General features: G+C 57.2%; 1 protein-coding gene across 3 annotated transcripts in view; it reads right to left on the reverse strand.

Moving 5' to 3' along the window:
- Positions 1 to 548: 548 nt before the first annotated feature.
- LOC140411164 (zinc transporter ZIP9) overlaps positions 549 to 25,669 on the reverse strand; it is a 119,613-nt gene continuing 94,492 nt past the window's right edge. For all 3 annotated transcript variants that reach the window (XM_072500244.1, XM_072500243.1, XM_072500242.1), the window contains 4 exons: positions 25,548 to 25,616; positions 22,901 to 22,986; positions 18,023 to 18,157; positions 549 to 951 (listed from right to left, as the gene is read on the reverse strand). In XM_072500244.1, coding sequence (XP_072356345.1) covers positions 718 to 951; positions 18,023 to 18,157; positions 22,901 to 22,986; positions 25,548 to 25,616 — 524 coding nt within the window. In that variant the 3' untranslated portion in view covers positions 549 to 717. The remainder of the gene's footprint in view (positions 952 to 18,022; positions 18,158 to 22,900; positions 22,987 to 25,547; positions 25,617 to 25,669) is intronic.

Consider the following 25,669-nt stretch of genomic DNA (forward strand, 5'->3'; position numbering starts at 1 on the left):
ACAGTGACTCAAGCCGGGAATCGAACCTGGGACCCTGGAGGCGTAAAGCAACTGTGCTAACTACTATGCTACCGTGCTGCCAATAAATGATTGTGTGTGTGTGTGTGTGAGAGAGGGAGAATGATTGTGTGTGTGAGAATGATTGTGTGAGAATAATTGTGTGTGTGTGTATGAATGATTGATTGTGTGTGTATAATTGTGTGTGAATGATTGTGTGTGTGTGTGTATAATTGTGTGAATGATTGTGTGTGTGTGTGTATAATTGTGTGTGAATGATTGTGTGTGTGTGTGTGCGACGATTGTGTGTGTATGAGTGTGCGTGTGAATGATTGTGTGTGTGTGTGTATGAGTGTGTGTGTATGAGTGTGTGTGTATGAGTGTGTGTGTATGAATGATTGTGTGTGTGAGTGTGTGTGTTTGGAGATCCTATGGAAACAGAGGCCATTGCCTGTTCGACCTGTCCCTATGATGCCCCTGACCGCCCCCTCCAATCCCATGGTGTCTCATGTCACGTCCAATTAACAGATTACCAATTACTCAACAGAAAATGCTCCTCCATCTCATTAATTTTGCAAGATATGAATTGCACATTGTTCCCACTTGCGATGTCCGAATGTGTCACTGAGAGAGGGGCTGAGGCCTCCCCCTCTCACTCGATTTGTAGGCCCCACTGGTGGAATGTGGGGTTGACGATGCAAGGCAATTCTCCAATTCCAGTTACACATCATGAAGTCCCAGTGACATGAAAACGGGAATGGTGCAGCCCACGATTAGTGTCAGGCTCTCCAGAATACCCAGGCCTTTCTTGCCACTGCTGCTCGTGACCCCGTGGTGAGTCTGGCTGCTGACCTCAGGCAGTATATGCACGGACGCAACATACAGAAAGGTCCCAGCAGAGAAGAGCAGGCCGATACCAGTGGCCTTAGTCTGGTGGCGTGAGCCCATGCTGCTCTGTGGAAGAGGCAAGAAAGAAATGGTCAGATTCTTGGAACTCGCGTCTGTCAACAGGCACTGACGGAACCTCCACGTCAAGAAGCCAACCACCTCGTGAGTCAGCACTCTGCTAACACCTGGCAAACAGGTCGGTCTGGCGCACAGGCTTAACCAAGGGAGGGAGGCAGGAAGAGTGCGGAGATAGGGAGGGAGCAAGGAAGACCAGAACAGAGAGAGGGAGAGGGGGAGAAAGGAGAGGGGAACAAAAAGTGGAAAGGAGGGATGAGGCATAAGGCGGAAGAAGGACGGGTGAAGTGAGGAAAGGGAGGAAGAACGGAGGCATGAAAAAGGATGAAGTGCTGAGGGAGGCACGGAAGAGGAAAAGTAAAACTCCTTCAGTTCCAGATTGGGAAATCAGAGCTGTGAAGGTGAATTCCAACACTCACTGCAGAAACAGAGCACAGGAGGAGAGGAGGAGCAGGCTCAGGGGTCCGGGCGCAGGATCGCAGTTAGAAAAAGTGGAGGGTGAGGGTCAGAGGAGGGAGTGAATGCGCAGAGACAGGGAGAATGGTGGAGGGTGATGGTCGGGGAGGAGGGAGTGAATTAGCAGACAGGGAGAATGGTGGAGGGTGAGGGTCGGGGAGGTGGGAGTGAATTAGCGGAGACAGGGAGAATGGTGGAGGGTGAGGGTCGGGGACGAGGGAGTGAATTAGCAGAGACAGGGAGAATGGTGGAGGGTGAGGGTCGGGGAGGACGGAGTGAATTAGCAGAGACAGGGAGAATGGTGGAGGGGGAGGGTCGGGGAGGGAGTGAATTAGCAGAGACAGGGAGAATGGTGGAGGGTGAGTGTCGGGGAGGAGGGAATGAATTAGCAGAGACGGGGAGAATGGTGGAGGGTGAGGGTCGGGGAGGAGGGAGTGAATTAGCAGAGACAGGGAGAATGGTGGAGGGTGAGGGTCGGGGAGGAGGGAGTGAATTAGCAGAGACAGGGAGAATGGTGGAGGGTGAGGATTTGGGAGGAGGGAGTGAATTAGCAGAGACAGGGAGAATGGTGGGTGAGGGTCAGGGAGGAGGGAGTGAATTAGCAGAGACAGGGAGAATGGTGGAGGGTGAGGGTCGGGGACGAGGGAGTGAATTAGCAGAGACGGAGAATGGTGGAGGGTGAGGGTCGGGGAGGGGGGAGTGAATTAGCAGAGACAGGGAGAATGGTGGAGGGTGAGGGTCGGGGAGGAGGGAGTGAATTAGCAGACAGGGAGAATGGTGGATGGTGAGGGTCGGGGAGGGAGTGAATTAGCAGAGAGAGGGAGAATGGTGGAGGGTGAGGGTCGGGGAGGAGGGAGTGAATTAGCAGAGACAGGGAGAATGGTAGAGGGTGAGGGTCGGGGAGGACGGAGTGAATTAGCAGAGACAGGGAGAATGGTGGAGGGTGAGGGTCGGGGAGGAGGGAGTGAATTAGCAGAGACAGGGAGAATGGTGGAGGGTGAGAGTCGGGGAGGAGGGAGTGAATTAGCAGAGACAGGGAGAATGGTGGAGGGTGAGGGTCGGGGAGGAGGGAGTGAATTAGCAGAGACAGGGAGAATGGTGGAGGGTGAGGGTCGGGGAGGAGGGAGTGAATTAGCAGAGACAGGGAGAATGGTGGAGGGGAAGAGTCGGGGAGGAGGGAGTGAATTAGCAGAGGCAGGGAGAATGGTGGAGGGTGAGGGTCGCGGAGGAGGGAGTGAATTAGCAGAGACAGGGAGAATGGTGGAGGGTGAGGGTCGGGGAGGAGCGAGTGAATTAGCAGAGACAGGGAGAATGGTGGAGGTTGAGGGTCGGGGAGGAGGGAGTGAATTAGCAGAGACAGGGAGAATGGTGGAGGGTGAGGATGTGGGAGGAAGGAGTGAATTAGCAGAGACAGGGAGAATGGTGGAGGGTGAGGGTCGGGGAGGAGGGAGTGAATTAGCAGAGACAGGGAGAATGGTGGAGGGTGAGGATGTGGGAGGAAGGAGTGAATTAGCAGAGACAGGGAGAATGGTGGAGGGTGAGGGTCGGTTAGGGAGTGAATTAGCAGAGACGGAGAATGGTGGAGGGTGAGGGTCGGGGAGGAGGGAGTGAATTAGCAGAGACAGGGAGAATGGTGGAGGGTGAGTGTCGGGGAGGAGGGAGTGAATTAGCAGAGACAGGGAGAATGGTGGAGGGTGAGGGCGGGGAGGAGGGAGTGAATTAGCAGAGACAGGGAGAATGGTGGAGGGTGAGGATGTGGGAGGAAGGAGTGAATTAGCAGAGACAGGGAGAATGGTGGAGGGTGAGGGTCGGGGAGGAGGGAGTGAATTAGCAGAGACAGGGAGAATGGTGGAGGGTGAGGGTCGGGGAGGAGGGAGTGAATTAGCAGAGACAGGGAGAATGGTGGAGGGTGAGGGTGGGGGAGGAGCGAGTGAATTAGCAGAGACAGGGAGAATGGTGGAGGGTGAGGGTCGGGGAGGAGGGAGTGAATTAGCAGAGACAGGGAGAATGGTGGAGGGTGAGGATGTGGGAGGAAGGAGTGAATTAGCAGAGACAGGGAGAATGGTGGAGGGTGCGGGTCGGGGAGGAGGGAGTGAATTAGCAGAGACAGGGAGAATGGTGGAGGGTGAGGGTCGGGGAGGAGGGAGTGAATTAGCAGAGACAGGGAGAATGGTGGAGGGTGAGGGTCGGGGAGGAGGGAGTGAATTAGCAGAGACGGAGAATGGTGGAGGGTGAGGGTCGGGGAGGAGGGAGTGAATTAGCAGAGACAGGGAGAATGGTGGAGGGTGAGTGTCGAGGAGGAGGGAGTGAATTAGCAGGCAGGGAGAATGGTGGAGGGTGAGGGTCGTGGAGGAGGGAGTGAATTAGCAGAGACGGAGAATGGTGGAGGGTGAGGGTCGGGGAGGAGGGAGTGAATTAGCAGAGACAGGGAGAATGGTGCAGGGTGAGGGTCGGGGAGGAGGGAGTGAATTAGCAGAGACAGGGAGAATGGTGGAGGGTGAGGGTCGGGGAGGAGCGAGTGAATTAGCAGAGACAGGGAGAATGGTGGGGGGTGAGGATCGGGGAGGAGGGAGTGAATTAGCAGAGACAGGGAGAATGGTGGAGGGTGAGGGTCGGGGAGGGGGGAGTGAATTAGCTGAGACGGAGAATGGTGGAGGGTGAGGGTCGGGGAGGAGGGAGTGAATTAGCAGACAGGGAGAATGGTGGAGGGTGAGGGTCGGGGAGGGAGTGAATTAGCAGAGAGAGGGAGAATGGTGGAGGGTGTGGGTCGGGGAGGAGGGAGTGAATTAGCAGACACAGGGAGAATGGTGGAGGGTGAGGGTCGGGGAGGAGGGAGTGAATTAGCAGAGACAGGGAGAATGGTGGAGGGTGAGAGTCGTGGAGGAGGGAGTGAATTAGCAGAGACAGGGAGAATGGTGGAGGGTGAGGGTCGGGGAGGAGGGAGTGAATTAGCAGAGACAGGGAGAATGGTGGAGGGTGAGGGTCGGGGAGGAGGGAGTGAATTAGCAGAGACAGGGAGAATGGTGGAGGGGAAGAGTCGGGGAGGAGGGAGTGAATTAGCAGAGGCAGGGAGAATGGTGGAGGGTGAGGGTCGCGGAGGAGTGAGTGAATTAGCAGAGACAGTGAGAATGGTGGAGGGTGAGGGTCGGGGAGGAGCGAGTGAATTAGCAGAGACAGGGAGAATGGTGGAGGATGAGAGTCGGGGAGGAGGGAGTGAATTAGCAGAGACAGGGAGAATGGTGGAGGGTGAGGGTCGGGGAGGAGGGAGTGAATTAGCAGAGACGGAGAATGGTGGAGGGTGAGGGTCGGGGAGGAGGGAGTGAATTAGCAGAGACAGGGAGAATGGTGGAGGGTGAGGGCGGGGAGGAGGGAGTGAATTAGCAGAGACAGGGAGAATGGTGGAGGGTGAGGATGTGGGAGGAAGGAGTGAATTAGCAGAGACAGGGAGAATGGTGGAGGGTGAGGGTCGGGGAGGAGGGAGTGAATTAGCAGAGACAGGGAGAATGGTGGAGGGTGAGTGTCGGGGAGGAGGGAGTGAATTAGCAGAGACAGGGAGAATGGTGGAGGGTGAGGGTAGGGGAGGAGGGAGTGAATTAGCAGAGACAGGAAGAATGGTGGAGGGTGAGGGTCGTGGAGGAGGGAGTGAATTAGCAGAGACGGAGAATGGTGGAGGGTGAGTGTCGGGGAGGAGGGAGTGAATTAGCAGACAGGGAGAATGGTGGAGGGTGAGGGTCGTGGAGGAGGGAGTGAATTAGCAGAGACGGAGAATGGTGGAGGGTGAGGGTCGGGGAGGAGGGAGTGAATTAGCAGAGACAGGGAGAATGGTGGAGGGTGAGGGTCGGGGAGGAGGGAGTGAATTAGCAGAGACAGGGAGAATGGTGGAGGGTGAGGGTCGGGGAGGAGCGAGTGAATTAGAAGAGACAGGGAGAATGGTGGAGGGTGAGGGTCGGGGAGGAGGGAGTGAATTAGCAGAGACAGGGAGAATGGTGGAGGGTGAGGCTCGGGGAGGTGGGAGTGAATTAGCAGAGACAGGGAGAATGGTGGAGGGTGTGGGTCGGGGAGGAGGGAGTGAATTAGCAGAGACAGGGAGAATGGTGGAGGGTGAGGGTCGGAGAGGAGGGAGTGAATTAGCATAGACAGGGAGAATGGTGGAGGGTGAGGGTCGGGGAGGAGGGAGTGAATTAGCAGAGACAGGGAGAATGGTGGAGGGTGAGGGTCGGGGAGGAGGGAGTGAATTAGCAGAGACAGGGAGAATGGTGGAGGGTGAGGGTCGGGGAGGAGGGAGTGAATTAGCAGAGACAGGGAGAATGGTGGAGGGTGAGGCTCGGGGAGGTGGGAGTGAATTAGCAGAGACAGGGAGAATGGTGGAGGGTGAGGCTCGGGGAGGAGGGAGTGAATTAGCAGAGACAGGGAGAATGGTGGAGGGTGAGGGTTTGGGAGGAGGGAGTGAATTAGCAGAGACAGGGAGAATGGTGGAGGGTGAGGGTTGGGGAGGAGGGAGTGAATTAGCAGAGACAGGGAGAATGGTGGAGGGTGAGAGTCGGGGAGGAGGGAGTGAATTAGCAGAGACAGGGAGAATGGTGGAGGGTGAGTGTCGGGGAGGAGGGAGTGAATTAGCAAAGACAGGGAGAATGGTGGAGGGTGAGGGTCGGGGAGAAGGGAGTGAATTAGCAGAGACAGGGAGAATGGTGGAGGGTGAGGGTCGGGGAGGAGGGAGTGAATTAGCAGAGACAGGGAGAATGGTGGAGGGTGAGGGTCGGAGAGGAGGGAGTGAATTAGCAGAGACAGGGAGAATGGTGGAGGGTGAGGGTCGGGGAGGAGGGAGTGAATTAGCAGAGACAGGGAGAATGGTGGAGGGTGAGGGTCGGGGAGGAGGGAGTGAATTAGCAGAGACAGGGAGAATGGTGGAGGGTGAGGGTCGGGGAGGAGGGAGTGAATTAGCAGAGACAGGGAGAATGGTGGAGGGTGAGGCTCGGGGAGGTGGGAGTGAATTAGCAGAGACAGGGAGAATGGTGGAGGGTGAGGCTCGGGGAGGAGGGAGTGAATTAGCAGAGACAGGGAGAATGGTGGAGGGTGAGGGTTTGGGAGGAGGGAGTGAATTAGCAGAGACAGGGAGAATGGTGGAGGGTGAGGGTTGGGGAGGAGGGAGTGAATTAGCAGAGACAGGGAGAATGGTGGAGGGTGAGAGTCGGGGAGGAGGGAGTGAATTAGCAGAGACAGGGAGAATGGTGGAGGGTGAGTGTCGGGGAGGAGGGAGTGAATTAGCAAAGACAGGGAGAATGGTGGAGGGTGAGGGTCGGGGAGAAGGGAGTGAATTAGCAGAGACAGGGAGAATGGTGGAGGGTGAGGGTCGGGGAGGAGGGAGTGAATTAGCAGAGACAGGGAGAATGGTGGAGGGTGAGGGTCGCGGAGGAGGGAGTGAATTAGCAGAGACAGGGAGAATGGTGGAGGGTGAGGGTCGGGGAGGAGGGAGTGAAGTAGCAGAGACAGGGAGAATGGTGGAGGGTGAGGGTCGGGGAGGAGGGAGTGAATTAGCAGAGACGGGGAGAATGGTGGAGGGTGAGGGTCGGGGAGGAGGGAGTGAATTAGCAGAGACGGAGAATGGTGGAGGGTGAGAGTCGGGGAGGAGGGACTGAATAAGCAGAGACAGGGAGAATGGTGGAGGGTGAGGATGTGGGAGGAAGGAGTGAATTAGCAGAGACAGAGAGAATGGTGGAGGGTGAGGGTCGGGGAGGAGGGAGTGAATTAGCAGAGACAGGGAGAATGGTGGAGGGTGAGTGTCGGGGAGGAGGGAGTGAATTAGCAGAGACAGGGAGAATGGTGGAGGGTGAGGGTGGGGGAGGAGGGAGTGAATTAGCAGAGACAGGGAGAATGGTGGAGGGTGAGGGTCGGGGAGGAGGGAGTGAATTAGCAGAGACAGGGAGAATGGTGGAGGGTGAGGGTCGGGGAGGAGGGAGTGAATTAGCAGAGACAGGGAGAATGGTGGAGGGTGAGGATTTGGGAGGAGGGAGTGAATTAGCAGAGACAGGGAGAATGGTGGGTGAGGGTCAGGGAGGAGGGAGTGAATTAGCAGAGACAGGGAGAATGGAGGAGGGTGAGGGTCGGGGACGAGGGAGTGAATTAGCAGAGACAGGGAGAATGGTGGAGGGTGAGGGTCGGGGAGGGGGGAGTGAATTAGCAGAGACAGGGAGAATGGTGGAGGGTGAGGGTCGGGGAGGAGGGAGTGAATTAGCAGACAGGGAGAATGGTGGATGGTGAGGGTCGGGGAGGGAGTGAATTAGCAGAGAGAGGGAGAATGGTGGAGGGTGAGGGTCGGGGAGGAGGGAGTGAATTAGCAGAGACAGGGAGAATGGTAGAGGGTGAGGGTCGGGGAGGACGGAGTGAATTAGCAGAGACAGGGAGAATGGTGGAGGGTGAGGGTCGGGGAGGAGGGAGTGAATTAGCAGAGACAGGGAGAATGGTGGTGGGTGTGGGTCGGGGAGGAGGGAGTGAATTAGCAGAGACAGGGAGAATGGTGGAGGGGAAGAGTCGGGGAGGAGGGAGTGAATTAGCAGAGGCAGGGAGAATGGTGGAGGGTGAGGGTCGCGGAGGAGGGAGTGAATTAGCAGAGACAGGGAGAATGGTGGAGGGTGAGGCTCGGGGAGGTGGGAGTGAATTAGCAGAGACAGGGAGAATGGTGGAGGGTGAGGCTCGGGGAGGAGGGAGTGAATTAGCAGAGACAGGGAGAATGGTGGTGGGTGTGGGTCGGGGAGGAGGGAGTGAATTAGCAGAGACAGGGAGAATGGTGGAGGGTGAGGGTCGGAGAGGAGGGAGTGAATTAGCAGAGACAGGGAGAATGGTGGAGGGTGAGGGTCGGGGAGGAGGGAGTGAATTAGCAGAGACAGGGAGAATGGTGGAGGGTGAGGGTTTGGGAGGAGGGAGTGAATTAGCAGAGACAGGGAGAATGGTGGTGGGTGTGGGTCGGGGAGGAGGGAGTGAATTAGCAGAGACAGGGGGAATGGAGGAGGGTGAGGGTCGGAGAGGAGGGAGTGAATTAGCAGAGACAGGGAGAATGGTGGAGGGTGAGGGTCGGGGAGGAGGGAGTGAATTAGCAGAGACAGGGAGAATGGTGGAGGGTGAGGGTTTGGGAGGAGGGAGTGAATTAGCAGAGACAGGGAGAATGGTGGAGGGTGAGGGTTGGGGAGGAGGGAGTGAATTAGCAGAGACAGGGAGAATGGTGGAGGGTGAGTGTCGGGGAGAAGGGAGTGAGTTAGCAGAGACAGGGAGAATGGTGGAGGGTGAGTGTCGGGGAGGAGGGAGTGAATTAGCAAAGACAGGGAGAATGGTGGAGGGTGAGTGTCGGGGAGAAGGGAGTGAATTAGCAGAGACAGGGAGAATGGTGGAGGGTGAGGGTCGGAGGAGGGAGTGAATTAGCAGAGACAGGGAGAATGGAGGAGGGTGAGGGTCGGAGAGGAGGGAGTGAATTAGCAGAGACAGGGAGAATGGTGGAGGGTGAGGGTCGGGGAGGAGGGAGTGAATTAGCAGAGACAGGGAGAATGGTGGAGGGTGAGGGTTTGGGAGGAGGGAGTGAATTAGCAGAGACAGGGAGAATGGTGGAGGGTGAGGGTTGGGGAGGAGGGAGTGAATTAGCAGAGACAGGGAGAATGGTGGAGGGTGAGTGTCGGGGAGCAGGGAGTGAATTAGCAGAGACAGGGAGAATGGTGGAGGGTGAGTGTCGGGGAGGAGGGAGTGAATTAGCAAAGACAGGGAGAATGGTGGAGGGTGAGTGTCGGGGAGAAGGGAGTGAATTAGCAGAGACAGGGAGAATGGTGGAGGGTGAGGGTCGGGGAGGAGGGAGTGAATTAGCAGAGACAGGGAGAATGGTGGAGGGTGAGGGTCGCGGAGGAGGGAGTGAATTAGCAGAGACAGGGAGAATGGTGGAGGGTGAGGGTCGGGGAGGTGGGAGTGAAGTAGCAGAGACAGGGAGAATGGTGGAGGGTGAGGGTCGGGGAGGAGGGAGTGAATTAGCAGAGACGGGGAGAATGGTGGAGGGTGAGGGTCGGGGAGGAGGGAGTGAATTAGCAGAGACGGAGAATGGTGGAGGGTGAGAGTCGGGGAGGAGGGAGTGAATAAGCAGAGACAGGGAGAATGGTGGAGGGTGAGGATGTGGGAGGAAGGAGTGAATTAGCAGAGACAGAGAGAATGGTGGAGGGTGAGGGTCGGGGAGGAGGGAGTGAATTAGCAGAGACAGGGAGAATGGTGGAGGGTGAGTGTCGGGGAGGAGGGAGTGAATTAGCAGAGACAGGGAGAATGGTGGAGGGTGAGGGTGGGGGAGGAGGGAGTGAATTAGCAGAGACAGGGAGAATGGTGGAGGGTGAGGGTCGGGGAGGAGGGAGTGAATTAGCAGAGACAGGGAGAATGGTGGAGGGTGAGGGTCGGGGAGGAGGGAGTGAATTAGCAGAGACAGGGAGAATGGTGGAGGGTGAGGATTTGGGAGGAGGGAGTGAATTAGCAGAGACAGGGAGAATGGTGGGTGAGGGTCAGGGAGGAGGGAGTGAATTAGCAGAGACAGGGAGAATGGTGGAGGGTGAGGGTCGGGGACGAGGGAGTGAATTAGCAGAGACATGGAGAATGGTGGAGGGTGAGGGTCGGGGAGGGGGGAGTGAATTAGCAGAGACAGGGAGAATGGTGGAGGGTGAGGGTCGGGGAGGAGGGAGTGAATTAGCAGACAGGGAGAATGGTGGATAGTGAGGGTCGGGGAGGGAGTGAATTAGCAGAGAGAGGGAGAATGGTGGAGGGTGAGGGTCGGGGAGGAGGGAGTGAATTAGCAGAGACAGGGAGAATGGTAGAGGGTGAGGGTCGGGGAGGACGGAGTGAATTAGCAGAGACAGGGAGAATGGTGGAGGGTGAGGGTCGGGGAGGAGGGAGTGAATTAGCAGAGACAGGGAGAATGGTGGAGGGTGAGAGTCGGGGAGGAGGGAGTGAATTAGCAGAGACAGGGAGAATGGTGGAGGGTGAGGGTCGGGGAGGAGGGAGTGAATTAGCAGAGACAGGGAGAATGGTGGAGGGTGAGGGTCGGGGAGGAGGGAGTGAATTAGCAGAGACAGGGAGAATGGTGGAGGGGAAGAGTCCCGGAGGAGGGAGTGAATTAGCAGAGGCAGGGAGAATGGTGGAGGGTGAGGGTCGCGGAGGAGGGAGTGAATTAGCAGAGACAGGGAGAATGGTGGAGGGTGAGGGTCGGGGAGGAGCGAGTGAATTAGCAGAGACAGGGAGAATGGTGGAGGTTGAGGGTCGGGGAGGAGGGAGTGAATTAGCAGAGACAGGGAGAATGGTGGAGGGTGAGAGTCGGGGAGGTGGGAGTGAATTAGCAGAGACAGGGAGAATGGTGGAGGGTGAGGGTCGGGGACGAGGGAGTGAATTAGCAGAGACAGGGAGAATGGTGGAGGGTGAGGATGTGGGAGGAAGGAGTGAATTAGCAGAGACAGGGAGAATGGTGGAGGGTGAGGTTCGGGGAGGAGGGAGTGAATTAGCAGAGACAGGGAGAATGGTGGAGGGTGAGTGTCGGGGAGGAGGGAGTGAATTAGCAGAGACAGGGAGAATGGTGGAGGGTGAGGGCGGGGAGGAGGGAGTGAATTAGCAGAGACAGGGAGAATGGTGGAGGGTGAGGATGTGGGAGGAAGGAGTGAATTAGCAGAGACAGGGAGAATGGTGGAGGGTGAGGGTCGGGGAGGAGGGAGTGAATTAGCAGAGACAGGGAGAATGGTGGAGGGTGAGTGTCGGGGAGGAGGGAGTGAATTAGCAGAGACAGGGAGAATGGTGGAGGGTGAGGGTGGGGGAGGAGGGAGTGAATTAGCAGAGACAGGGAGAATGGTGGAGGGTGAGGGTCGGGGAGGAGGGAGTGAATTAGCAGAGACAGGGAGAATGGTGGAGGGTGAGGGTCGTGGAGGAGGGAGTGAATTAGCAGAGACGGAGAATGGTGGAGGGTGAGGGTCGGGGAGGAGGGAGTGAATTAGCAGAGACAGGGAGAATGGTGCAGGGTGAGGGTCGGGGAGGAGGGAGTGAATTAGCAGAGACAGGGAGAATGGTGGAGGGTGAGGGTCGTGGAGGGGGGAGTGAATTAGCTGAGACGGAGAATGGTGGAGGGTGAGGGTCGGGGAGGAGGGAGTGAATTAGCAGACAGGGAGAATGGTGGAGGGTGAGGGTCGGGGAGGGAGTGAATTAGCAGAGAGAGGGAGAATGGTGGAGGGTGAGGGTCGGGGAGGAGGGAGTGAATTAGCAGACAGGGAGAATGGTGGAGGGTGAGGGTCGGGGAGGAGGGAGTGAATTAGCAGAGACAGGGAGAATGGTGGAGGGTGAGAGTCGGGGAGGAGGGAGTGAATTAGCAGAGACAGGGAGAATGGTGGAGGGTGAGGGTCGGGGAGGAGGGAGTGAATTAGCAGAGACAGGGAGAATGGTGGAGGGTGAGGGTCGGGGAGGAGGGAGTGAATTAGCAGAGACAGGGAGAATGGTGGAGGGGAAGAGTCGGGGAGGAGGGAGTGAATTAGCAGAGGCAGGGAGAATGGTGGAGGGTGAGGGTCGCGGAGGAGTGAGTGAATTAGCAGAGACAGTGAGAATGGTGGAGGGTGAGGGTCGGGGAGGAGCGAGTGAATTAGCAGAGACAGGGAGAATGGTGGAGGATGAGAGTCGGGGAGGAGGGAGTGAATTAGCAGAGACAGGGAGAATGGTGGAGGGTGAGGGTCGGGGAGGAGGGAGTGAATTAGCAGAGACGGAGAATGGTGGAGGGTGAGGGTCGGGGAGGAGGGAGTGAATTAGCAGAGACAGGGAGAATGGTGGAGGGTGAGTGTCGGGGAGGAGGGAGTGAATTAGCAGAGACAGGGAGAATGGTGGAGGGTGAGGGCGGGGAGGAGGGAGTGAATTAGCAGAGACAGGGAGAATGGTGGAGGGTGAGGATGTGGGAGGAAGGAGTGAATTAGCAGAGACAGGGAGAATGGTGGAGGGTGAGGGTCGGGGAGGAGGGAGTGAATTAGCAGAGACAGGGAGAATGGTGGAGGGTGAGTGTCGGGGAGGAGGGAGTGAATTAGCAGAGACAGGGAGAATGGTGGAGGGTGAGGGTAGGGGAGGAGGGAGTGAATTAGCAGAGACAGGGAGAATGGTGGAGGGTGAGGGTCGGGGAGGAGGGAGTGAATTAGCAGAGACAGGGAGAATGGTGGAGGGTGAGTGTCGAGGAGGAGGGAGTGAATTAGCAGACAGGAAGAATGGTGGAGGGTGAGGGTCGTGGAGGAGGGAGTGAATTAGCAGAGACGGAGAATGGTGGAGGGTGAGTGTCGGGGAGGAGGGAGTGAATTAGCAGACAGGGAGAATGGTGGAGGGTGAGGGTCGTGGAGGAGGGAGTGAATTAGCAGAGACGGAGAATGGTGGAGGGTGAGGGTCGGGGAGGAGGGAGTGAATTAGCAGAGACAGGGAGAATGGTGGAGGGTGAGGGTCGGGGAGGAGGGAGTGAATTAGCAGAGACAGGGAGAATGGTGGAGGGTGAGGGTCGGGGAGGAGCGAGTGAATTAGCAGAGACAGGGAGAATGGTGGAGGGTGAGGGTCGGGGAGGAGGGAGTGAATTAGCAGAGACAGGGAGAATGGTGGAGGGTGAGGGTCGGGGAGGAGGGAGTGAATTAGCAGAGACAGGGAGAATGGTGGAGGGTGTGGGTCGGGGAGGAGGGAGTGAATTAGCAGAGACAGGGAGAATGGTGGAGGGTGAGGGTCGGGGAGGAGGGAGTGAATTAGCAGAGACAGGGAGAATGGTGGAGGGTGAGGGTCGGGGAGGAGGGAGTGAATTAGCAGAGACAGGGAGAATGGTGGAGGGTGAGGGTCGGGGAGGAGGGAGTGAATTAGCAGAGACAGGGAGAATGGTGGAGGGTGAGGCTCGGGGAGGAGGGAGTGAATTAGCAGAGACAGGGAGAATGGTGGTGGGTGTGGGTCGGGGAGGAGGGAGTGAATTAGCAGAGACAGGGAGAATGGTGGAGGGTGAGGGTCGGAGAGGAGGGAGTGAATTAGCAGAGACAGGGAGAATGGTGGAGGGTGAGGGTCGGGGAGGAGGGAGTGAATTAGCAGAGACAGGGAGAATGGTGGAGGGTGAGGGTCTGGGAGGAGGGAGTGAATTAGCAGAGACAGGGAGAATGGTGGTGGGTGTGGGTCGGGGAGGAGGGAGTGAATTAGCAGAGACAGGGAGAATGGAGGAGGGTGAGGGTCGGAGAGGAGGGAGTGAATTAGCAGAGACAGGGAGAATGGTGGAGGGTGAGGGTCGGGGAGGAGGGAGTGAATTAGCAGAGACAGGGAGAATGGTGGAGGGTGAGGGTTTGGGAGGAGGGAGTGAATTAGCAGAGACAGGGAGAATGGTGGAGGGTGAGGGTTGGGGAGGAGGGAGTGAATTAGCAGAGACAGGGAGAATGGTGGAGGGTGAGAGTCGGGGAGGAGGGAGTGAATTAGCAGAGACAGGGAGAATGGTGGAGGGTGAGTGTCGGGGAGGAGGGAGTGAATTAGCAAAGACAGGGAGAATGGTGGAGGGTGAGGGTCGGGGAGAAGGGAGTGAATTAGCAGAGACAGGGAGAATGGTGGAGGGTGAGGGTCGGGGAGGAGGGAGTGAATTAGCAGAGACAGGGAGAATGGTGGAGGGTGAGGGTCGTGGAGGAGGGAGTGAATTAGCAGAGACAGGGAGAATGGTGGAGGGTGAGGGTCGGGGAGGAGGGAGTGAAGTAGCAGAGACAGGGAGAATGGTGGAGGGTGAGGGTCGGGGAGGAGGGAGTGAATTAGCAGAGACGGGGAGAATGGTGGAGGGTGAGGGTCGGGGAGGAGGGAGTGAATTAGCAGAGACGGAGAATGGTGGAGGGTGAGAGTCGGGGAGGAGGGAGTGAATAAGCAGAGACAGGGAGAATGGTGGAGGGTGAGGATGTGGGAGGAAGGAGTGAATTAGCAGAGACAGAGAGAATGGTGGAGGGTGAGGGTCGGGGAGGAGGGAGTGAATTAGCAGAGACAGGGAGAATGGTGGAGGGTGAGTGTCGGGGAGGAGGGAGTGAATTAGCAGAGACAGGGAGAATGGTGGAGGGTGAGGGTGGGGGAGGAGGGAGTGAATTAGCAGAGACAGGGAGAATGGTGGAGGGTGAGGGTCGGGGAGGAGGGAGTGAATTAGCAGAGACAGGGAGAATGGTGGAGGGTGAGGGTCGGGGAGGAGGGAGTGAATTAGCAGAGACAGGGAGAATGGTGGAGGGTGAGGATTTGGGAGGAGGGAGTGAATTAGCAGAGACAGGGAGAATGGTGGAGGGTGAGGGTCGGGGAGGAGGGAGTGAATTAGCAGAGACAGGGAGAATGGTGGAGGGTGAGTGTCGGGGAGGAGGGAGTGAATTAGCAGAGACAGGGAGAATGGTGGAGGGTGAGGGTAGGGGAGGAGGGAGTAAATTAGCAGAGACAGGGAGAATGGTGGAGGGTGAGTGTCGGGGAGGAGGGAGTGAATTAGCAGAGACAGGGAGAATGGTGGAGGGTGAGTGTCGAGGAGGAGGGAGTGAATTAGCAGACAGGAAGAATGGTGGAGGGTGAGGGTCGTGGAGGAGGGAGTGAATTAGCAGAGACGGAGAATGGTGGAGGGTGAGTGTCGGGGAGGAGGGAGTGAATTAGCAGACAGGGAGAATGGTGGAGGGTGAGGGTCGTGGAGGAGGGAGTGAATTAGCAGAGACGGAGAATGGTGGAGGGTGAGGGTCGGGGAGGAGGGAGTGAATTAGCAGAGACAGGGAGAATGGTGGAGGGTGAGGGTCGGGGAGGAGGGAGTGAATTAGCAGAGACAGGGAGAATGGTGGAGGGTGAGGGTCGGGGAGGAGCGAGTGAATTAGCAGAGACAGGGAGAATGGTGGAGGGTGAGGGTCGGGGAGGAGGGAGTGAATTAGCAGAGACAGGGAGAATGGTGGAGGGTGAGGCTCGGGGAGGTGGGAGTGAATTAGCAGAGACAGGGAGAATGGTGGAGGGTGAGGGTCGGGGAGGAGGGAGTGAATTAGCAGAGACAGGGAGAATGGTGGAGGGTGAGAGTCGGGGAGGAGGGAGTGAATTAGCAGAGACAGGGAGAATGGTGGAGGGTGTGGGTCGGGGAGGAGGGAGTGAATTAGCAGAGACAGGGAGAATGGTGGAGGGTGAGGGTCGGAGAGGAGGGAGTGAATTAGCAGAGACAGGGAGAATGGTGGAGGGTGAGGGTCGGGGAGGAGGGAGTGAATTAGCAGAGACAGGGAGAATGGTGGAGGGTGAGGGTCGGGGAGGAGGGAGTGAATTAGCAGAGACAGGGAGAATGGTGGAGGGTGAGGGTCGGGGAGGAGGGAGTGAATTAGCAGAGACAGGGAGAATGGTGGAGGGTGAGGCTCGGGGAGGTGGGAGTGAATTAGCAGAGACAGGGAGAATGGTGGAGGGTGAGGCTCGGGGAGGAGGGAGTGAATTAGCAGAGACAGGGAGAATGGTGGTGGGTGTGGGTCGGGGAGGAGGGAGTGAATTAGCAGAGACAGGGAGAATGGTGGAGGGTGAGGGTCGGAGAGGAGGGAGTGAATTAGCAGAGACAGGGAGAATGGTGGAGGGTGAGGGTCGGGGAGGAGGGAGTGAATTAGCAGAGACAGGGAGAATGGTGGAGGGTGAGGGTCTGGGAGGAGGGAGTGAATTAGCAGAGACAGGGAGAATGGTGGAGGGTGAGGGTCGGGGAGGAGGGAGTGAATTAGCAGAGACAGGGAGAATGGTGGAGGGTGAGGGTCGGGGAGGAGGGAGTGAATTAGCAGAGACAGGGAGAATGGTGGTGGGTGTGGGTCGGGGAGGAGGGAGTGAATTAGCAGAGACAGGGAGAATGGAGGAGGGTGAGGGTCGGAGAGGAGGGAGTGAATTAGCAGAGACAGGGAGAATGGTGGAGGGTGAGGGTCGGGGAGGAGGGAGTGAATTAGCAGAGACAGGGAGAATGGTGGAGGGTGAGGGTTTGGGAGGAGGGAGTGAATTAGCAGAGACAGGGAGAATGGTGGAGGGTGAGAGTCGGGGAGGAGGGAGTGAATTAGCAGAGACAGGGAGAATGGTGGAGGGTGAGTGTCGGGGAGGAGGGAGTGAATTAGCAAAGACAGGGAGAATGGTGGAGGGTGAGGGTCGGGGAGAAGGGAGTGAATTAGCAGAGACAGGGAGAATGGTGGAGGGTGAGGGTCGGGGAGGAGGGAGTGAATTAGCAGAGACAGGGAGAATGGTGGAGGGTGAGGGTCGCGGAGGAGGGAGTGAATTAGCAGAGACAGGGAGAATGGTGGAGGGTGAGGGTCGGGGAGGAGGGAGTGAAGTAGCAGAGACAGGGAGAATGGTGGAGGGTGAGGGTCGGGGAGGAGGGAGTGAATTAGCAGAGACGGGGAGAATGGTGGAGGGTGAGGGTCGGGGAGGAGGGAGTGAATTAGCAGAGACGGAGAATGGTGGAGGGTGAGAGTCGGGGAGGAGGGAGTGAATAAGCAGAGACAGGGAGAATGGTGGAGGGTGAGGATGTGGGAGGAAGGAGTGAATTAGCAGAGACAGAGAGAATGGTGGAGGGTGAGAGTCGGGGAGGAGGGAGTGAATTAGCATGGACAGGGAGAATGGTGGAGGGTGAGGGTCGAGGAGGAGGGAGTGAATTAGCAGAGACAGGGAGAATGGTGGAGGGTGAGGGTCGGGGAGGGAGTGAATTAGCAGAGACAGGGAGAATGGTGGAGGGTGAGGGTCGGGGAGGAGGGAGTGAATTAGCAGAGACAGGGAGAATGGTGGAGGGTGAGTGTCGAGGAGGAGGGAGTGAATTAGCAGAGACAGGGAGAATGGTGGAGGGTGAGTGTCGAGTTGGAGGGAGTGAATTAGCAGAGACAGGGAGAATGGTGGAGGGTGAGAGTCGGGGAGGAGGGAGTGAATTAGCAGAGACAGGGAGAATGGTGGAGGGTGAGGGTCGGGGAGGAGGGAGTGAATTAGCAGAGACAGGGAGAATGGTGGAGGGTGAGGGTCGGGGAGGAGGGAGTGAATTAGCAGAGACAGGGAGAATGGTGGAGGGTGAGAGTCGGGAGGAGGGAGTGAATTAGCAGAGACAGGGAGAATGGTGGAGGGTGAGAGTCGGGAGGAGGGAGTGAATTAGCAGAGACAGGGAGAATGGTGGAGGGTGAGGGTCGGGGAGGAGGGAGTGAATTAGCAGAGACAGGGAGAATGGTGGAGGGTGAGGGTCGGGGAGGAGGGAGTGAATTAGCAGAGACAGGGAGAATGGTGGAGGGTGAGGGTCGGGGAGGAGGGAGTGAATTAGCAGAGACAGGGAGAATGGTGGAGGGTGAGGGTCGGGGAGGAGGGAGTGAATTAGCAGAGACAGGGAGAATGGTGGAGGGTGAGGGTCGAGGAGGAGGGAGTGAATTAGCAGAGACAGGGAGAATGGTGGAGGGTGAGGGTCGGGGAGGAGGGAGTGAATTAGCAGAGACAGGGAGAATGGTGGAGGGTGAGAGTCGGGGAGGAGGGCGTGAATTAGCAGAGACAGGGAGAATGGTGGAGGGTGAGGGTCGGCGAGGAGGGAGTGAATTAGCAGAGACAGGGAGAATGGTGGAGGGTGAGGATTGACAGGCGGAGGTGTTTCTGTGGGTCTTACCTTGCTGACTATAAAGTAGGTGGTGATGGCGAGGAGCGGGGCTGCCAGAGAGAATACAAATAGATGTTTCTGAATCTGCCGTTTCTCTAAACCTGCATGCATCAGGTACGAAACCAAACCAAATGATGCAGGAGCCTGTAAATATGCAGGACAGCAGTAAGCACACATGGTAAAGCCTGACAGGCAATCTCACTGCTGGTCACTCAATATTCCACACATTCTCCTTTCAAAGTCTCTCCATCACATATCTCCCCTCCGGGATTACCCTCCCGTCCCCGTTTACCCAGCCCCAATAACACAGACCCTACCCGGCCCCACCCCCACCTCTTCACCCCCTCCTTCAACCTCTGCCTTGCTTTGCTGAACTACCTTCGAGGATGAATTGAGCAAACTGCAAAAGTCATAATTTGGAAACTTTGTGTCGGAGGAAGTGGAAAATAAACAAACGCCAGAGCAGGTGGAACGTCAATCACTCAATGAATGGGATTGAACTAACTCGGGAAAAGATTATTCAGGATCTGGGAATGACAGACCCGGCACTCAGAATGTCCAGAGATTACAGAACACTGTGTGAGTGAAGCTGGTAGAATTCTGACTATACAGTGCTGCTAAGATGTGTTGTGGACACCAGGCCAGGTCTGTGTGTTGTAGATTGAGTGAGGGGTTGGGGATTTGCTTCAGGTGGGAATTATGGTCAGAAGTGGGAATAAGTGACTCCCGGTGACGGCGGGCGGGAGGGAGCCGCACACTGGAGGGCTCCCGCTCGGGAATAGGAATTTCGGAGTTTTAACACCCGGTCCCAGGGGCAGCGGAGGCTGAAAAGGCTGTAAGAAGGCACAGGGAGGAGAAATGTCCATGTTTGGTAGAAAAATGGCCGTGAAAAAGGGGGTTAACGGAAGTCCGCCGGGGAGTGAAAAAGTCAGCGCAGGAACGGTAAGGAAAGTGGAGGCTGGGGCACCGGGGGAGGCCGCATTGCCCACGGCAGAAGAAATGACCAAGGTGATGGCCGTGGAACTTGAAAAACAGTTCACAAAACACATGGAGGCGATGAGGAAGGAGATGGGGCGGTATTGAAAGTGCTGGTGGAGGAGGCGATTGCCCCGGTGAGGGCGGCGGTATTGAGCGCAGTGGCGGAGGTGCGGGAGCAAGGTGAGGCGCTGAAGGGAGTGGAAGAGACATTATCGCAGCACAGTGATCAACGTACCTCGATGGGGAAGGAGATGCGGAAGGTGATGGAGATCAACAAGGGTTTGCGAGCCTAAATGGAAAACCTGGAAAACAGATCCATGCGGCAGAATCTGAGGATTGTGGGTCTGCTCGAAGGGGTGGAAGGCCCGAGGCCGACGGAGTATTTTGCCACGATGTTGGCGAAGCTGTTGGGGGAGGGGGATGTCCCTCCCGATATGAACTGGATCGGGCTCATCGGTCATGGAGGCCTGTACCAAAGGAATGTGAGCCAAGAGTAGTGACTCTGTGTTTCCGTAGGTACAGCGTGAAGGAGAAGGTCCTGTGCTGGGCAAAGCAGAAGCGGGTGGTGCAGTGGGCTGGAGCTGGTATACGTGTATACCAGGACTTTACGGTGGAGCTGGCGAGGAGGTGGGCTGCCTTCAGCCGGGTGAAGAAGGCACTGTACATCAGTAAGGTGCAGTGTGGCATAGTATACCCAGCTAGGTTGAGGGTGACCTACAAATCCAAGGACTTTTATTTTGGGACGGCGGAAGCAGCGGAGGAGTTTGCGAAGGCAGAAGGACTGCAGCTGAATTGAGAAATGGTCATGTACCGATGTAGCCTCATGTAACTATTTTTTCACTGCGTGAACAAAGAACAAAGAACAAAGAAATGTACAGCACAGGAACAGGCCCTTCGGCCCTCCAAGCCCGTGCCGACCATACTGCCCGACTAAACTACAATCTTCTACACTTCCTGGGTCCGTATCCTTCTATTCCCATCCTATTCATATATTTGTCAAGATGCCCCTTAAATGTCCCTATCGTCCCTGCCTCCACTACCACCTCCGGTAGTGAGTTCCAGGCACCCACTACCCTCTGTGTAAAAAACTTGCCTCGTACATCTACTCTAAACTTTGCCCCTCTCACCTTAAACCTATGCCCCCTAGTAATTGACCCCTCTACCCTGGGGAAAAGCCTCTGACTATCCAAAGTGCTGGTGTATGTGCTAAATGAGCCAACGTTGTATATATTTGGACAAGGGAAGAGGTGGGACTTTCACTTGCAATGATGGCTCTTTGGGGCTTGGGTGTGTTTGCAGGTATGTGTGCTAAAGGGGATTTCTTGGTTTTCCTGGGACTGGGCAAGGGGAGGGAGACCCGGGTGGGGGCCTCCACGCTGGCTGGTTTAAGCCGGCCAGTGAACGGGAGTGAGGTGGGGGGAGGGGCTGCGGCCATCGGAGCCTGGCAGAACAGGGTCTGATGAGTCTAGCCGGGGTGGAAAGATGGGGGGAAGGAACAGAGGTTGGGGGGAGGAGTTTTATAAGAGTAAGTGGCGGGGAGGAGTTGGGGAGGGCGGGGTTACAATCCATGGGTGTTATTTATGTTACTCTTTCGGGCATTGGATGGCATTGAATGATAGGGGTAGGGGGCGGGGGTGGACTCTATAGGTCAATGATGACCATAGGCGATTACTGATTCCTTTTTCTTTTCCTTTGTTTTTCCCACCGTGGGAGGGTTTGTTTTATTTGAAGCTTATATTGTCAGGTGGGGCGTTGTTTGGGGTGGTGGGAGGATGGGATCGTTGTTGTTGATAAGGAGATTGATTTTGTATTCGTTACCGTTTACTGCTTGTTGGTGGGGTGTAAATTCTGAAGAAAATGTGAAAATGGAGAATTAAAATATTTTACAAAAATAAGCAGTGGAAATAAATGCTCTACAGAGTTGTTTGGGTGGGGATTGGGGGATTTCCTCCCAGCGACAGTGAAGGAACAGCAATATCACTCCTAGTCAGCAGGCAGGGTGATGGGGGAAACCGTGGAGAGTGGTATTCCCAGGACATCACTTCTGTCTGGCTTCCTGGTACTGGGGGTCAAAGAAGCCTGCCCAGAGGTTTCCACAGGGCCTTCCCGTGGCAATCTCTGCAGGCACTGCACGAGTGGAGGAGGGACTGGATATTGAGGCCACTGGTGAAAGCACGAACAAGCAGACTGCTTTGTCCGCGATGTCTAAGCGCTGAGGCGTAATCGCTTTAAGAATGGAAGTGAGGAGTTTGAAGGGAAGTCTGTAGTTGAAGATCGCTTATTGTCACAAGTAGGCTTCAATGAAGTTACTGTGAAAAGCCCCTAGTCGCCACATTGTGGCGCCTGTTCGGGGAGGCTGGTACGGGAATTGAACCGTGCTGCTGGCCTGCCTTGGTCTGCGTTAAAAGCCAGCGATTTAGCCCAGAATGCTAAACCAGCCCCTTCAGAAACCAGTTGAACGGGTTTCTGAAAGACAGTGGCCGGGAGTCTCCGCTCTGGAGCGTAAGTGCTCCCGCTATTGGAGAATGGCTACTGGTCTCCACTGGCACTGGGTGTGGGGCCCAGCTGAGTCTCTCTCTCCTTAACCATGAAAATCTATACATGGTGGAGAGCTCACCATTTTGAGTGGGCGGTCCAATCCTGAGATGTGGCAGTAGCCTCCCCTTCCCCCCCATAAGGCTAATCCTGCCCATCCCCTGCTGACAAGGAGGGCACCCCCCCTCCCCCCCCACAGCATGCACACATGAGGGTGACGCAACCCCCCCCCCCCCCAACCCTCCCCATCAGAGACCCCTGCCTTAAAAGCTGAAATGTAGTCCAGGCAGTAGGGTGAAACATCACTGCACTTTCACTTACTCTTCCCTAACATCTGCTCCCTACAAAAGACAAAAGTCTTTCAAGCAGCAGCTGTTACAAGTGCCAGAGGCTTCCTCGAAAGCCGTTCACTTCAAAGGGCTTCAAATCTCTTGACAACAGTTGAAATGCAAATCTTCCATTCAATTTCATACAGCAATTTCACTAGACAGTGATTTGCAGTTTTATTGGTCCAGACACAACTGCTTGGCGGATTGTTCATTGATCTTTCCCTTCATGTTTGAGTGCATCTCCATTATCCTGGTTTGATGTTTATAAACACTCTTCCTATGATTGACAGCTCCTCATCGCATCAAAAACTTAACAATGAGATAAATGTTATCTGTTATCTGTATTAACAATGCTGGTTATGTGGCAAATATTGGTTAGGACATTAGAACATAGAACATACAGTGCAGAAGGAGGCCATTCGGCCCATCGAGTCTGCACCGACCCACTTAAGCCCTCACTTCCACCCTATCCCTGTAACCCAATAACCCCTCCTAACCGTTTTGGTCACGAAGAGCAATTGGCATGGCCAATCCACCTAACCTGCACGTCTTTGGACTGTGGGAGGAAACTGGAGCACCCGGAAGAAACCCACGCAGACACGGGGAGAACGTGCAGACTCCGCACAGACAGTGACCCAGCGGGGAATCGGACCTGGGACTCTGGCGCTGTGAAGCCACAGTCCTATCCACTTGTGCTGCCCCTATTAGGACTGCAGTAGTTCAAGGAGAGGGCTGGTTTAGCACACTTGGTTTGTGATGGTGAGCGAGGCCAGCAGTGTGGGTTCGATTCCCGTACCGGCTGAGGTTATTCATGAAGGCTCCACCTTCTCAACCTTGCCCCTCGCCTGAGGTGTGGTGACCCTCAGGTTAAATCACCACCAGTCAGCTCTCCCCCTCAAAGGGAAAAGCAGCCTCTGGTCACCCGGGACGACGGCGTCTTACCCCTTCAGCTGAAGGGGAAGGTCCGCCATTTTCTCGGGTGATCCTTGCTAGCACTGCCTGGAGCTCAACAACACGAAAGGTCAACGTTAGCCTGTCTGATCACCTTGTGAAGGATAACGGCTACGAACACAATGACTTGGAGAGAGATCTGGGAGGATCCTGCTGCAGTGCCGAGTGCCACACCGTCTGCTGCAAGAGGGAATAAAACAGGTTAGTAATGAAGCCACCTGACAGGGGAATTCCGTTTGGTGCATGGAGGTGACATTGCAGTCGTACGGAGCCCTGGTCTGACCACAATCTGAAACACTGCTTTCAATCTGGCCACCCTCCCTGAGGAACGAGAGACGGGCCTAGCAGGCAATGCAGCGCAATCACCAGAGTGCGACATGTCGAAAAGATTGTGAGAGCAGGGGGGGTAAACAGAGTTTGCGTTTACTCACATTTAGAAAGTGGAGGGTTGATTGAATTGAGGTGGATAAGAAATGAAATGAAATGAAAATCGCTTATTGTCACAAGTAGGCTTCAAATGAAGTTACTGTGAAAAGCCCCTAGTCGCCACATTCCGGCACCTGTTCGGGGAGGCTGTTACGGGAATCGAACCGTGCTGCTGGCCTGCCTTGGTCTGCTTTCAAAGCAGCGATTTAGCCCAGTGTGCTAAACCTGGTTGGTCTGAGAGAGAAGTTAGTGAGGAATCCAAAACAAGGACTATAACCATTAAAGGAGATCTGTATAGGGATGATATCAGGAAGCACGCCTTCACTCAAAGGGTAGTTGAAATGTGGACCTCTCTCTCACATAAAGCCATTCAGATTGAGTCAATGACACACCGAGCTCCCCCTCCCATACCGAGCCCCCTCCCCATACCAAGCCCCCTCCCCACACCGAGCCCCCCCTCCCCACACCGAGCCCCCTCCCCACACCGAGCCCCCCTCCCCACACCAAGCCCCCTCCTCACACCGAGCCCCCCTCCTCACACCGAGCCCCCCTCCCCACACCGAGCCCCCCTCCCCACACCGAGCCCCCCCTCCCCACACCGAGCCCCCCCTCCCACACCGAGCCCCCCCTCCCACACCGAGCCCCCTCCCCACACCGAGCCCCCTCCCCACACCGAGCCCCCTCCCCACACCGAGCCCCCTCCCCACACCGAGCCCCCTTCACACACCGAGCCCCCTTCACACACCGAGCCCCCTTCACACACCGAGCCCCCTTCACACACCGAGCCCCCTTCACACACCGAGCCCCCTTCACACACCAAGCCCCCTCCACACACCTTGCCCCCTCCACACACCATGCCCCCTCCACACACCATGCCCCCCCCTCGCCACACCGAGCCCCCCCTCCCCAGACCGAGCCCCCGCTCCCCACACCGAGCCCCCAACCCCACACCGAGCCCCCAACCCCACACCGGGCCCCCCTCCCCACACCGAACCCCCCCTCCCACACCGAGCCCCCCCCCCACCCAACACCGGGCCCCCCTCCCCACACCGAGCCCACCCACCCCACACCGAGCCCCCTCCCCACACCGGGACCCCTCCCCACACCGAGCCCCCTCCCCACACCGGGCCCCCTCCCCACACCGGGCCCCCTCCCCACACCGGGCCCCCTCCCCACACCGAGCCCCCTCCCCACACCGAGCCTCCTCCCCACGCCGAGTGACCCTCCACACACCGAGCCCCCTCCACACACTGAGCTCCCCTCTCCCCCACCGAGCCCCCACCCCACACCGAGACCCCTCCCCACACCGGGACCCCCTCCCCACACCGGGACCCCCCCCCCCACACCGGGACCCCCCCCCCCACACCGGGACCCCCCCCCACACCGGGACCCCCCCCCCACACCGGGACCCCTCCCCACACCGAGACCCCTCCACACACCGAGACCCCTCCCCACACCGAGCCCCCTCCTCAAACCGAGTGACATCCAACACTGAGCTCCCCCTCCACACACCTCCCTGGCTCCCCCCACCGAGCCCCCTCCCCACACCGAGCCCCCTCCCCAGACCGAGTGACTCTCCACACACCGAGCTGCCCCTCCCCACACCGAGCCCCCCCCTCCCATACCGAGCCCCCGCCCCACACCGAGCCCCCTCCCCACACCGAGCCCCCTCACAACACCGAGCCCCCTCTCCCACACCGAGCCCCCTCCCCACACCGAGCTCCATCACCCCACACCGAGCCCCCTCCCCACACCGAGACCCCTCCCCACACCAAGACCCCTCCCCACACCGAGCCCCCTCCCCACACCGAGCCCCCTCCCCACACCGAGCTCCCCCTCTCCACACCGAGCTCCCCCTATCCACACCGAGCCCCCTCCCCACACTGAGCCCCCTCCCACACTGAGCCCCCTCCCCACACCAAGCTCCCCCTCCCCACACCGAGCCCCCTCCCCCACGCCGAGCCCCCTCCCATGCCGAGCCCCCTCCCCAAACTGAGCCCCCTCCCCACACCGAGCCACCCTCCCCACACCGAGCCCCCCTCCCCACACCAATCTCCACCTCCCCACACCGAGCCCCCCTCCCCACACCGAGCCCCCCTCCCCACACCGAGCCCCCCTCCCCACACCGAGCCCCCCTCCCCACACCGAGCCCCCCTCCCCACACTGAGCTCCGCCTGCCCTAAACATTTAACTCCAAACAAGGCAGAAGATCCTTCACCATCTGAAACATATTCTGCTTTAAGTTAATCTCCAAACTCCACTGGGCCATTATGTAAACCCATCGCTTGTTGAGTGGGAGGAGTCGGGGTCAATACCTGCAGCATGAATGACTAGGCCGAGTGTAGCAGTGAGGCTGGACCCAGCACCCGGGCCTGTCCTTGGTTCTGTAATGGAAACATTAAACCTGATGTTAATAATGCATTAATATATATCTCAC

Source organism: Scyliorhinus torazame, chromosome 4 (assembly GCF_047496885.1).
Source record: "Scyliorhinus torazame isolate Kashiwa2021f chromosome 4, sScyTor2.1, whole genome shotgun sequence".
Lineage (NCBI taxonomy): Eukaryota > Metazoa > Chordata > Chondrichthyes > Carcharhiniformes > Scyliorhinidae > Scyliorhinus > Scyliorhinus torazame.